The sequence below is a fragment of the Scyliorhinus canicula genome, chromosome 18, assembly GCF_902713615.1.
Source record: "Scyliorhinus canicula chromosome 18, sScyCan1.1, whole genome shotgun sequence".
Taxonomy (NCBI): domain Eukaryota; kingdom Metazoa; phylum Chordata; class Chondrichthyes; order Carcharhiniformes; family Scyliorhinidae; genus Scyliorhinus; species Scyliorhinus canicula.
Genome location: NC_052163.1, coordinates 67,976,059 through 67,990,793, shown reverse-complemented (window position 1 = coordinate 67,990,793; position 14,735 = coordinate 67,976,059). Strand labels below are relative to the sequence as shown.

The following is a 14,735-nucleotide window of genomic DNA, read 5'->3' as shown; positions in this document are numbered from 1 at the left end:
CGACCTGCAGCAGCTGCGGTTGCAAAGGACATTATGCTAGAGTGTGCCTGGCGACATCGAAACCCTCTAACTCCCCCGCTGTCCAGAACAATTGCTCCCCCAATTCGCAGGCCCACAGGCCCCGCAACGTTGCAGCGTGTCTGCCGACTCCGCCCAACATGTGCGACTCATGGGGGCCGCCATCTTGGACGCCATCTTCCTCGCCGCCCGCCACGTGTGATTAACGGGGGCCGCCATCTTGGCCATCACCCGATGTTCACCTCGACGACTACGAACTCCGCGGACAGTCATCACGGGGCCACTCCAGCACTGCTGATCGAGCCGCCGACTACCCGCAACTCAACGCAGTCACTTTGGACCAGTCGCATCCGAAGCACCTCAGGAGCTCGATGATGTCCATTCAAATCAACGGGTACAGGACACCGTGCCTCTTCGACTCCGGGAGCACCGAGAGCTTCGTACATCCTGACCTGGTAAGACGCTGTTCGCTCCCTATCTTCCCTGCACGGCAAACTATCTCCCTCGCCTCGGGCTCGCACTCGGTCCAAATACAAGGGCGCACCGTCGCGACCCTAACGATTCAGGGCGCCAGCTACTCTAATTTCCAGCTGCACGTACTCCCCGAACTCTGCGCCCCACTCTTACTCAGGCACAATTTCCAATGTAATCTCAAAAGCCTCACACTCAGCTTCGGCGGACACCTACCTCCTCTCACTATATGCAGCTTAGCGACTCTAAAAATCAACCCCCCTCCACTCTTCGCTAACCTAACGGCTAAATGTAAACCAGTAGCCACCCGCAGCAGGCAGTACAGCCTGCAGGATAGAGTATTCATCAGAGCCGAAGTCCAGCGGCTCCTACGTGAGGGAGCCATAAAGGCCAGTAACAGCCCCTGGAGAGCTCAGGTGGTGGTCATCAAGACCGGGGAAAAGTTCTGGATGGTGGTTGATTATAGCCAAACCATTAACCGGTTCACGCACCTCGATACGTACCCCCTCCCCAGAATTGCAGACATGGTCAACCAGATCGCCCAGTACCGCATATTCTCCACGGTGGATCTGAAGTCTGCTTACCACCAGCTCCCAATCCGCCTGAAGGACCGCCACTACACGGCGTTCGAGGCAGATGGCCGCCTCTTCCATTTCCTCCGGGTCCCCTTTGGCGTCATGAATGGGGTCTCGGTGTTCCAACGAACAATGGACCGAATGGTGGACCAGTCTGGGCTGCGGGCCACGTTTCCATAGTTGGACAATGTCACCATCTGCGGCCATGACCAGCAGGACCACGACGCCAACCTCCACCGATTTCTCCAAACCGCCCAGAAACTCAATCTCACCTATAACAAGGAGAAATGCGTTTTCCGCACTACCAGACTAGCCATCCTTGGCTATGTCGTGGAAAACGGAGTCCTGGGCCCCGACCCGGACCGTATGCGCCCCATCTTACAACTCCCTCTCCCTCATTGTCCCAGGGCCCTCAAGAGGTGCCTGGGATTTTTCTCTTATTACGGCCAGTGGGTTCCCCGGTATGCGGACAAAGCCCGCCCACTATTTAAGACCACACTCTTCCCACTGTCAGCTGAGGCCCGCCAGGCCTTCAACTGCATCAAGGAGGACATCGCCAAAGCCGCCATGCGGGCGGTGGATGAATCCGTCCCCTTTCAGGTGGAGATCGACGCCTCAGAGGTCGCTCTCGACGCCACTCTGAACAAGGCAGGGAGACCAGTCGCCTTCTTCTCCCGAACCCTCTCTTCGGAACTTCGACACTCCTCAGTAGAAAAAGAAGCTCAAGCCATTGTGGAAGCCGTACGGCACTGGAGGCACTACCTCGCAGGTAGGAGGTTCACCCTCATCACCGACCAAAGATCGGTTGCCTTCATGTTCGACAACTCGCAAAGGGGCAAAATAAAAAACGATAAAATCGTGCGGTGGAGGATCGAACTCTCCATCTATAATTATGATATCATATATCGACCGGGGAAGCTCAACGAGCCCCCAGATGCCCTGTCCTGCAGCACATGTGCCAGCGCACAAGAAGACCGCCTGAAGGCTATCCACAACGACCTCTGCCACCCGGGGGTCACCCAGCTCGCCCACTACGTCAAAACCCAAAATCTGCCTTTCTCCACCGAGGAGGTGAAAGCCATCACCGGGGATTGCCCAATCTGCGCGGAGTGCAAACCACACTTCTATAGACCAGACAAGGCCCACCTGGTAAAGGCATCCCGGCCCTTTGAACGCCTGAGCATCGATTTCAAAGGGCCCCTCCACTCGACCAATCGAAATGTGTACTTCCTCAACATCATAGACGAATTCTCCCGCTTCCCTTTTGCTATCCCATGCCCTCCCACACAGTCATCAGAGCCATGCACAGTGTCTTTACCCTGTTCGGTTTCCCCAGCTACGTACACAGCGACAGGGGTTCGTCCTTTATGAGCGACGAGCTGCGTCAGTACCTGCTCGACAAGGGCATTGCCTCGAGCAGGACTACCAGCTACAACCCCAGGGGGAACGGGCAAATGGAGAGGGAGAACGCGACGGTCTGGAAGACCGTCCTACTGACCCTCCGGTCCAGGAAGCTCCCAACCTCCCACTGGCAGGAGGTCCTCCCCGACGCGGTCCATGCAATTAGGTTCCTCCTATGTACAGCCACCAACCAGACCCCTCACAAATGATTATTGGTTTTCCCTAGGGGCACTACTACAGGGGCTTCGATCCCACCTTTGTTGAGGACACCGGGCCAGGTTCTCCTCCGGAAGCACGTCCGGACACACAAAAGGGACCCATTAGTAGAGAGGGTACTATTGCTACATTCGAACCCACACTATGCGTTTATTGAACACCCCGACGGCCATCAGGACACCGTTTCACTCTGGGACCTGGCGCCTGCAGGATCCACCATTACCACCACCACCGCCGAGGTACCCCTCACACTACACCCCACCCGAGCCCCCACGCACTGCGCCCCCGCGCCTATAGGTTTCCTGTGCTCCCTTCACCCGTCGCACCGGTCAGGAACGAAGCTCGGACCGAAACACCCCCGGAGTCCACCCTCATACCCACACCGACCGTCACCACCCAGCCACCCGAAGAGGCTGCAACCCCGGTGCTCCGCCGATCCCAAAGGACGACTCGGCCACCGGACCGGCTCAACCTGTAGACCCGTCACCCCCGCCGGACTTGATTTTTTTTACAGGGGGTGAATGTGGTGAATGTAATTCACACTGTATTGTATTGTATGGTATTGTGTCCTTGTGGGCTCTGTCTGTGAGCCGTTGCGCGGCTCTGCCCATAGGGGGAGATGAGGCGCTTGTACAGGGCACCACCCTTGGCTCCGCCCATGGCCCCTCCCACTACCGGAAGTATAAAGTGCAGCCGTGTGAACCTGCCCTCAGTTCTTCTGGTCTCAGGCAGGCTCAGTTGTCAGACTATTAAAACCACAGTTTACTTCCAATCATGTTCCGAGTGAATTGATGGTCACACCTTATAAGGTGTCCTGTGAGGAAGTAGCGACAAATGTTGCAGAAAACAAACGTTAAACTGTAATTATACCAATAAGCAAAGCATTTGAGACTGTTCAGCTCACCTTTAGTTGTTTGACCTGCTCCAGAATAACTTTGTGTTCTTCTTGGTCCATCTGGAAAGCCTAGAAAGAGAGAATTGAGAAACTGTCCATCAGCTCACTGAGGGAAAGCCTGTCCTGTCAATGTTCACAGTTCAAGAGCCAGGATGAAAGCAGAAATTACTTTGTGTTTTTCTTTCTTTTTAAATCTTTTTATTGCCATTTTCAAAATTTATAAACAGTACATTGTTGGCTGTGTTTAATCACTGTACAATACAGAAAGGTTTGTCTTGTCCTTCCCTTCATTTCACCTACATTCTGCTGCCTTTTCTCTTGGTGTGTGGTTCCTCCCGCCCCCCTCCACCCCCAGCCTGTATCACACCTAGTCGTTTTTTTTGTGGGGGGGGTGTTCCCCTTCTCACCCCTTCCTCCCCCCCTTTCTTTTATTCCCCCGTCAACTTTGGCTGTGTTTCCTCTATGATTGGGGGGGGGGGGGGGGGGGGGGGCGTTTGTCCCATCCCTCCACGTCGTCCCTTTTTTGTCCCTCCAGCCTTTTCTTCTCTTTCCCCCACCCCCTCACCCCCACCCCCAGGTTGCATGTTCCTATGGTCCCCCCCGCCATCTTTATTTTTCTTTTTCCTCTCTCTTTTCCTTCTAACTTTCCCGTTTCCCCATCTTACCCGTTGCTGCTGGACTCGTTCGGAACAGGTTGACGAACTGCCTCCGACCCTTGGATGGTATACTTCTCCAGGTGGAGAAATTCCGAGAGGTCAGCAAGCCAGTCTGCAGCTGTAGGTGGTGCTGCCGATCGGCAGCCGAGCAGGATTCTCTGGCGTGTGATTAGGGAAGCGAAAGCGAGGGCATTGGCCCCCTTCCCCATGTGTAACTCTGGCTGCTCCGATACCCCGAAGATTGCCACTATTGGACATGGCTTCACCCTCACTCCCACAACCTTGGACATTGCCTCAGAGAAGGCTGCCCAGAACCCAGCAAGCTTGGGGCAAGCCCAAAACATGTGGGTGTGGTTGGCCGGGCCCCTCTGACACCGCTCACATTTGTCCTCCACCTCCGGGAAGAACCTGCTCATTCGGGTTCTGGTCAGGTACGCTCTGTGGACCACTTTGAGCTGCATTAGGCTTAGCCTTGTGCAGGAGGAGGTGGAGTTGGCTCTGCTCAGTGCTTCACTCCAGAGTCCCCATCCCACCACTGTCCCCAGTTCGTCCATTTCCATCTGGTCTTGTCCAGTGATGTTCGGACTCTGTCCAGTAGCCGTCCATAGATTTTCCCACATAGTCCCCTTCTTTACTGTCTTTGTTTATCAGGTCCTCTAATAGTGTAGTTTCTGAGTCTCCGGGGTACTTCACAGCTCCAGGGCCCCAGGTTCGATTCCGGCTTGGGTCACTGTCTGTGCGGAGTCTGCACATCCTCCCCGTGTGTGCGTGGGTTTCCTCCGGGTGCTCCGGTTTCCTCCCACAGTCCAAAGATGTGCAGGTTAGGTGGATTGGCCATGATAAATTGCCCTTAGTGTCCAAAATGGGATGGAAAGACTCAGAGCCTCCAAAGTCGGGGGTTTGGGTCAGCGACTTGGCAGGGTTTCTTCGGCTACAGAAAATTAAGTTTGCCTTCAGGGGTTCATTACAGGGGTTTGCTCGGAGATGGCAGCCATTCATCGACTTCTTCATGGAGAATTGACCATCAGCAGGAAGGAGGGAAGGGAGGGGAAGGCATGAAATTGACAAATAAGGTCAGGGGATCTAATGTATGGGTAGGGCTGAGGGGAGTTGCGTATGTTATTGTGGGGTTTTTGCATACTATTGTATCTCTCTGTTTAAAATGTTAAAATGTTAAAATTATAAATGCCTTAATAAAAATATTTTCTAAAAACAAAAAAAAATATCTCTAAGTGAGCTTACGTGACACCCGAAGTGACACTCCGTACTCATGGGCAATGTCACCCCCCATACACATGGATACACACCCCCCAAGTAAGAACACCCAGCTATGGGATCCCTGCTCTTCAGCCCCCCCATCCCTGTGTTGGATTCCCCAACACTCAAGGCCACTCCACCAAAAGACATGCTTGAAGAGCAGATGTATACCGCTCTACAATGACAGAGGTTACATATATCATTTCACCAGGCTAGGATGAGCCACTAGTTGGCTTTTCAGCAAAACATGACCCATACGTTATCATATGGAGTGCCGATGAGCCACTAATTGGGGCTCAAGCTGAAGAAGAAGGAGCAGCACCCAATGTTGGGGATGTGGATCCAGCCACACACCAGAGTGCGAGGCTCTGCAGCCTGCTCCTAGAACATAGAACATAGAACATTACAGCGCAGTACGGGACCTTCGGCCCTCGATGTTGCGCCGACCTGTGAAACCATCTGAAGCCTATCTGACCTACACTTTTCCATTTTCATCCATATGTCTATCCAGTGACCACTTAAATGCCCTTAAAGTTGGCGAGTCTACTACTGTTGCAGGCAGGGCGTTCCACACCCCTACTACTCTCTGAGTAAAGAAACTGCCTCTGACATCTGTCCTATATCTACCACCCCTCAATTTAAAGCTCTGTCCCCTCGTGTTGGTCATCACCATCCGAGGAAAAAGACTCTCACTGTCCACCCTATCTAACCCTCTGACTATCTTATATGTCTCTATTAAGTTACCTCTCAGCCTTCTCCTCTCTAACGAAAACAACCTCAAGTCCCTGAGCCTTTCCTCGTAAGACCTTCCCTCCATACCAGGCAACATCCTAGTAAATCTCCTCTGAACCCTTTCCAAAGCTTCCACATCCTTCCTATAATGTGGTGACCAGAACTGCACGCAGTACTCCAGGTGCGGCCGCACCAGAGTTTTGTACAGCTGTAGCATGACCTTGTGGCTCCGAAACTCAATTCCCCTACTGATAAAGGCTAGCACACCTTATGCCTTCTTAAAAGCCCTATTAACTTGGGTGGCAACTTTCAGGGATTTATGTATCTGGATGCCGAGATCTCTGTTCATCTACACTACCAAGAATCTTGCCATTAGCCCAGTACTCTGCATTCCTGTTACTCCTTCCAAAGTGAACCACCTCACACTTTTCCGCATTAAACTCCATCTGCCACCTCTCAGCCCAGCTCTGCAGCTTATCTATGTCCCTCTGTAACCTATAACATCCTTCAGCACTATCCACAACTCCACCGACCTTCGTGTCATCTGCAAATTTACTAACCCATCCTTCTACACCCTCTTCCAGGTCATTTATAAAAATGACAAACAGCAGTGGCCCCAAAACAGATCCTTGCGGTACACCACTAGTAACTGAACTCCAGGATGAACATTTGCCATCAACCACCACCCTCTGTCTTCTTTCAGCTGGCCAATTACTGATCCAAACCGCTAAATCACCTTCAATCCCATACTTCCTTATTTTCTGCAATAGCCTACCGTGGGGAACCTTATCAAACGCCTTACTGAAATCCATATACACCACATCAACCGCTTTACCCTCATCCACCTGTTTGGTCACCTTCGCAAAAAACTCAATAAGGTTTGTGAGGCATGACCTACCCTTCACAAAACCGTGTTGAGTATCGCTAATCAACTTGTTCTTTTCAAGATGATTATAAACTCTATCTCTTATAACCTTTTCCAACATTTTACCCACAACCGAAGTAAGGCTCACAGGTCTATAATTACCAGGGTTGTCTCTACTCCCCTTCTTGAACAAGGGGACAACATTTGCTATCCTCCAGTCTTCTGGCACTATTCCTGTCGACAAAGACAACATAAAGATCAAGGACAAAGGCTCTGCAATCTCCTCCCCGGCTTCCCAGAGAATCCTAGGATAAATCCCATCTGGCCCAGGGGACTTATCTATTTTTACACTTTCCAAAATTGCTAACACCTCCTCCTTGTGAACCTCAATCCCATCTACTAGCCTGGTCAACTGTACCTGAGTATTCTCCTCGACAACATTGTCTTTCTCCAGTGCAAACACTGATGAAAAATATCCATTTAACGCTTCCCCTATCTCCTCTGATTCCACACACAACTTTCCACTACTATCCTTGATTGGCCCTAATCTTACTCTAGTCATTCTTTTATTCCTGATATACCGATAGAAAGCCTTAGGGTTTTCCTTGATCCTATCCGCCAACGACTTTTCGTGTCCTCTCCTCGCTCTTCATAACTCTCCCTTTAGGTCCTTCCTGGCTAACTTGTAACTCTCAAGTGCCCTAACTGAGCCTTCATGTCTCATCCTAACATAAGCCTTCTTCTTCCTCTTGACAAGTGCTTCAACTTCCTTAGTAAACCACGGTTCCCTTGCTCGACAACTTCCTCCCTGCCTGACAGGTACATACTTATCAAGGACACGCAGTAGCTGTTCCTTGAAAAAGCTCCACATTTCGATTGTACCCATCCCCTGCTGTTTCCTTCCCCATCCTATACATCCTAAATCTTGCCGAATAGCATCATAATTGCCTTCCCCCAGCTATAATTCTTGCCTTGCGGTATATACCTATCCCTGCCCATCGCTAAAGTAAACATAACCTGAAGGTACAGACTTGACCATGACCGCACTGTCCCTCATCAGTGTGCCAACACTAGAAGTCTGAGCAGACGTAAATGATTGTAAAATGCTCTGCCTTCTGAGAGTGAGACTTTCTCAACAGGAGGAAGCTGGCAGAAAGAGTTTAGTCAGGAGGCAGGGTTCCAGCAGTTGGCAGGTTTGATGAGGGTTGTCACGTTCTGTAGACTGGCTGAAATGAACGATGAACTGCAGAACATCTAATTTAAATAATATATTATGAAACAACTGTATGATAAGGATAACTAGGATAATTAAAATAATAAACAGCTAACACTAATTAACTATTGTAGAGCTACTGCAAAATATGTCTTGCTCCCAACTCCCCAGACACCAAGCAACTACTCCCATGGCACAGTCAAGCGACATGAAGAGTGCTAACAATCCAAAAATGAAAAAGAGCTGCAGTCACAAGGATAAGAAGCAAACCAGAAAGACTGAACTTGTGATCAACTGTAAAAATTCTAAATGTGTAAATAGTTATGCATATCATGGTGAATTGTAAAAATAATCTAATTTAAATAATTTCATTTTCCAAAGGAAAGGGGATGTCATAATATGCATAAAACAATTCTGTACATAATGTTATATACGACCCCCAACCACTAGGTGGCAGTGTAAACCCACCACGTCACCTGGTGGCTGGGGAGTTGGGAGCAAGACATATTTTGCAGTAGCTCTACAATAGTTAATTAGTGTTAGCTGTTTATTATTTTAATTATCCTAGTTATCCTTATCATGCAGTTGTTTCATAATATATTATTTAAATTAGATGTTCTGCAGTTCATCGTTCATTTCAGCCAGTCTACAGAACATGACAACCCTCATCAAACCTGCCAACTGCTGGAACCCTGCCTCCTGACTAAACTCTTTCTGCCAGCTTCCTCCTGTTGAGAAAGTCTCACTCTCAGAAGGCAGAGCATTTTACAATCAGCCAACCTCCCTTTGGAAACAACATTCCAGTTGAAGTTGAGTCTGGACTCTGGACACGCGTAAAAGCCAGACTTGGGGACCAGGGGAAGAGTAGACAGGGAAGAGATGATGAACGCAAAGGGACAGGTGGTCTGAGGTGCATTTGTTTTAATGCGAGAAGTGTAGCAGGTAAGGCAGATGAACTTAGGGCTTGGATCAGTACCTGGTAATATGATGTTATTGGTATTACTGAGACTTTGTTGAGGGAAGGGCAGGACTGGCAACAGAATATCCCAGGGAATAGATGCTTCAGGAGGGATAGAGAGGGAGGCAGAAGGGGGGAGGAGTTGCATTACTCTTCAGAGATGATATCACAGCTGTGATTAAGGAGGGCACGATGGAGGATTCGAGCACTGAGGCAATATGGGTGGAGCTGAAAATAGGAAGGGTCCCAAAAGCGAGCATAAAGTAGAGGTACAAATATGCAGACAGATTATAGAAAAATGTAGGAGCAATAGGGTGGCTGTGATGGGAGATTTTAACTTCCCCAACATTGAATGGGATTCGTGTAGTGTTGGAGGAGTAGATGAAGCAGAGTTTGTAAGGAGCATCCAGGAGAGTTTTTTAGAGCAGTATGTAAATAGTCCAACTCGGGAAGGGGCCATATTGGACCTGGTATTGGGGAATGATCCCGGCCAGGTGGTTGATGTTTCAGTCGGTGATTACTTTGGGAATAGCGATCACAATTCTGTAAGTTTTAGAATACTCATGGACAAGGACAAGAGTGGTCTGAAAGGAAGAGTGCTAAATTGGGTAAAGGCAGAGTATAACAAAATTCGGCAGGAGCTAGGGAACGTGGATTGGAAGCAGCTGTTTAAGGGTAAATCCACATTTGAAATGTGGGAGTCTTTCAAGGAAAGGTTGATTAGAGTGCAGGGCAGACATGTTCCTGTGAAAATGAAAGATAGAAATGGCAAGATTAGGGAACCATGGATGATGGGTGAAATTGTGAGACTAGCTCAGATGAAAAAGGAAGCATACATAGGATCGAGGCAACACAAAACTGATAAAGCTTTGGCGGAATATCGGGAAAGTAGGACGAATCTCAAACGCGCAATAAAGAGGGCTAAAAGGGGTCATAAAATATCTTTGGCTAACAGGGTTAAGGAAAATCCCAAAGCCTTTTATTCGTATGCGAGGAGCAAGAGGGTAACTAGAGAAAGGATTGGCCCACTCAAAGACAAAAGAGGGAATTTATGCGTGGACTCAGAGGAAATGGGTGAGATTCTTAATGCGTACTTTGCATCGGTATTCACAAAGGAGAGGGACAAGACGGATGTTGAGGCTAGGGATGGATGTTTAAATACTCTAGGTCAAGTTGTCATACGGAAGGGGGAAGTTTTGGGTATTCTAAAAGACATTAAGGTGGACAAGTCCCCAGGACCGGATGGGATCTATCCCAGGTTACTGAGGGAAGCGAGGGTTGAAATAGCTGGGGCTTTAACAGATATCTTTGCAGCATCCTTGAGCATGGGTGAGGTCCCGGAGGACTGTAGAATTGCTAATGTTGTCCCTTTGTTTAAGAAGGGTAGCAGGGATAATCCAGGGAATTATAGACACGTGAGCTTGACGTCAGTGGTAGGCAAACTGTTGGAGAAAATACTGAGGGATAGGATCTATTCACATCTGGAAGAAAATAGACTTATCAGTGATAGGCAGCATGGTTTTGTGCAGGGAAGGTCATGTCTTACAAACCTAATAGAATTCTTTGAGGAAGTGACAAAGTTAATTGATGAGGGCAGGGCTGTATATGTCATATACATGGACTTTAGTAAGGCGTTTGATAAGGCTTCCCATGGCAGGTTGATGGAAAAAGTGAAGTTGTATAGGGTTCAGGGTGTACTAGCTAGATGGATAAAGAACTGACTGGGCAACAGGAGACAGAGAGTAGTGGTGGAAGGGACTGTCTCAAAATGGAGAAGGGTGACTTGTGGTATTCCACAGGGATCCGTGCTCAGACCACTGTTGTTTGTGATATACATAAATGACCTGGAGGAAGGTATAGGTGGTCTGATTAGCAAGTTTGCAGATGATACTAAGATTGGTGGAGTTGCAGATAGCGAGGAGGACTGTCAGAGAATACAACAAAATATAGATTGGAAAGTTGGGCAGAGAAATGGCAGATGGAGTTCAATCCAGGCAAATGCGAGGTGATGCATTTTGGAAGATCAAATTCAAGAGCGGACTATATGGTCAATGGAAGGGTCTTGGGGAAAATTGATGTACAGAGAGATCTGGGAGTTCAGGTCCATTGTACCCTGAAGGTGGCAACGCACGTTGATAGAGTGGTCAAGAAGGCATACAGCATGCTTGCCTTCATCGGACGGGGTATTGAGTACAAGAGTAGGCAGGTCATATTACAGTTGTATAGGACTTTGGTTCGGCCATATTTGGAATACTGCGTGCAGTTCTGGTCGCCACATTACCAGAAGGATGTGGATGCTTTAGAGAGGGTGCAGAGGAGGTTCACCAGGATGTTGCCTGGTATGGAGGGTGCTAGCCATGAAGAAAGGTTGAGTAGATTAGGGTTGTTTTCATTGGAAAGGCAGAGGTTGAGGGGGGACCTGATTGAGGTCTACAAAATTATGAGAGGTATGGACAGGGTGGATAGCAACAAGCTTTTCCCAAGAGTGGGGGTGTCAGTTACAAGGGGTCACGATTTCAAGGTGAGAGGGGGAAAGTTTAAGGGAGATTTGCGTGGAAAGTTTTTTACGCAGAGGGTGATGGGTGCCTGGAACGCTTTACCAGTGGAGGTGGTAGAGGTGGGCACGATAGCATCATTTAAGAGGCATCTAGACAGGTATATGAACGGGCGGGAACAGAGGGAAGTAGACCTTGGAAAATAGGAGACAGGTTTAGATAAAGGATCTGGATCGGCGCAGGCTGGGAGGGCCAAAGGGCCTGTTCCTGTGCTGTAATTTTCTTTGTTCTTTGTTCTTTGTATTTTTATTATAGTCGGGCCCCAAATCCACTTCCTTATTCCTTATCCCCCATTTACTGTGTGAGTATAAAAGGAGTGGATGTTTCGAAACTCTGTGTGTGTGTTGTGAATAAACCAACTCTTTTACTTTCATCTTACCTTGAGTTTGCTGTGCAAGTTATTAATAGAGGATTGGCACATTTTCAAATTTAAGGGTTGGTGAAAATATGCCACCATTTATAAAGGGGGAAATCAGAGCAGTTTAAATTGAGCCCCTCCTGCTCCTGACACTGTCAACCAACAAGACAACGGTATCTGGTCATTTAGCTAATTGCTGTGTGTGGGATCTTGCAGTGTGCTGATATGTTTCCCACAACAACGATGAACTTTCAATTAGCCATAGATGCCTTGAGGTCTCGAAAGTCGTTCTATCAATACAAGTCTTTCCTTTTATCCTCTGGGCCCTGAGGAACCACACTTTAATGTATTTGAATAACTTTCTGTTGAGGTAGAGAATTATGTCCAGTTAGTTTACTCACATTCTTCAGGTAATGAAGGAGCTCTTCCTTGTCCGCAATGTGTGATGCTGAAGGTTTACCACTGCGATGAAGAAAGGTGTACAGCGCTTCTTCATACAATAGGTTCAGCTGCAAAGAACAGAGGAACACCACAGTAAGCTTCTAAATAACTAGTCAGATTGTAAAGCTGAAAAATGTTCATAGAACCCGCTTTCAGAGCAGGAAAACTTCAGCACTGGAACAAATCCTGCTCCTTTTTCACCATCCCATGGCTCCTGTTGGGAGTTGTTTGGGTATACACACCACCTCTGCCGCCTAGAAATACTCTTGTTCCTGAAAATAGGCAATGGGGGTGGGGGAGAAGGTGGGCAAAGCCTGGGGCTAGAAGGGAGCTGAACTCCAGAGCTGAGGTGTGAGTGACTGACCTTGACATCAAAACAACAGTTAGCTGTATGTGGCATTAAGCAGCCTCAGCAAAATTGAAGTCAATAGGAATGAGAGGGAAAACTCTCCATTGCTTGGAGTCATACATAGCACAAAGGAAAATAGTTGTGATTGTTGGAGATCAATTACCTCAGCCCCAGGATATCACTGCAGGGGCTCCTCAGATTAATGTCCGAGGCCCAGCCATCTTCAGTTGCTTTATCAGGTTCTGAAGCAGTCCATGCCCACTTGCAGAAAAACCTGGAAAATATCCAGGCTAATGCCAATAAGCTGCAAGTAAGATGCATGCCACACAAGTCCCAGGCAATAACCATCTCCAATAAAAGAGAATCTACCCATCCCCTCTTACCATCACTGAATCCCTCATCATCAACATGCTGGGGATAACCATTGACCAGAAACTGAACTGGACTAGCCATATCAATTCTGTGGCTAGGAATCCTACGGAGAGTAATTCACCTCCTGAGCCTCCTGGGCGGGGTGAAAAAGCGGATCGGTCCCCATCGCCTCCCGGTCCCCGAGGGAAGGGGACAGATCCTGCTAACCAGGGATGCCCACATCCCATAAGTGAATTAATTTTTTTTTTTAGTCACGTATAATCCTGACTTGGAAAGGTATCGCCATTCCTTCACCATCACTAGATCAAAATTCTGGAATTCAATCCCTAAAAGCACCAGGGGTGTACCTACACCATATGGATGGTTCAAGAAGGCAGCTCAGCACCACTTTCTCCAGGATACTTAGGGATGGACAATAAATAGAGGCCTGACCAGTATTACCATGAAAGAACAAATAAAATTTAACAAATCTACCTATGCAATCTAATCTTGAAAATTGAAACAGTTTCTGCCTCAAACACCAACCTGGGAGTCACTTCCAAACCTCACACTCTCTCTGTGTGAAAAATATTCTCTTGTCCGAAATCTCTGACATTCAATCCCTCAAATCGTGGCCATTCACTGTCTGGAAACAGTCTGCTTCTATCTCCCCTGTTTCGAATAGTTCATCATTTTAAACACTTCAACACAATGTCTAAAAATCTTGTTCTAATAAAACACCCTCCAAGTTTTTAATTCATGCTTTGTATTTGTATTTTTTCAGAGTAGGCAAACCCCCACTGCGGGTTTTATGGTGGTGGAGGGGTGCATAGAATGTGAAACCCCATTGACCGTGGCGGGATCAGAAGATCTCACTGCTGGCCAATGATTCACCATTGATGGTCACACACCAGCAGGACATTGAGGGAGTGTGATCCCTTTCAGTTCTGGTACAGGGTGGAGCTGAGACATGGCAAAGTAATGTATGTACAGCAGTCCCTGTGCCAGGGTGAAATCTGCAATCCCAGTGAAGCTGAGCGCCACTCCACCTGCGTGTCTATGGTAAGAAAAAATTAAAATGTAGTTAGCTGCCTTTGAACAGAGAGCAGCAAACTGGGAGATGTTACAATTTTCTCCAGATGCAGTCTGGAAGTTGCCAGATGCATAAAAAGGCATCACCACAGTTACCTTCACGGAGATTGACACTGCACTCTTCTAAGTTTGCAGTTATAGCAGGCGGTAGATTTCAACGAGGACATCTTTACAGGATATTTACAGATATGCCTAAAAAACCAATCAATAATCTGTGGTAATCAATTTAGCCAATTACTGAATGACAACTGGATCACACCACATGGGTTGAGGGCTGTTGACAGGGATAAATACCCTTGAATAAGGAATTAGCCACTTACTGGACAACCCCA

At 48.1% G+C, this 14,735-nt stretch overlaps 1 protein-coding gene across 4 annotated transcripts in view; it reads right to left on the bottom strand.

The window, feature by feature from the left end:
* The window catches only part of unc13d (unc-13 homolog D (C. elegans)), a 495,771-nt gene that overhangs the window by 431,753 nt on the left and 49,283 nt on the right, over window positions 1-14,735 (bottom strand). For all 4 annotated transcript variants that reach the window (XM_038777597.1, XM_038777599.1, XM_038777598.1 and 1 more), the window contains 2 exons: window positions 12,572-12,679; window positions 3,586-3,645 (listed from right to left, as the gene is read on the bottom strand). In XM_038777597.1, coding sequence (XP_038633525.1) covers window positions 3,586-3,645; window positions 12,572-12,679 — 168 coding nt within the window. The remainder of the gene's footprint in view (window positions 1-3,585; window positions 3,646-12,571; window positions 12,680-14,735) is intronic.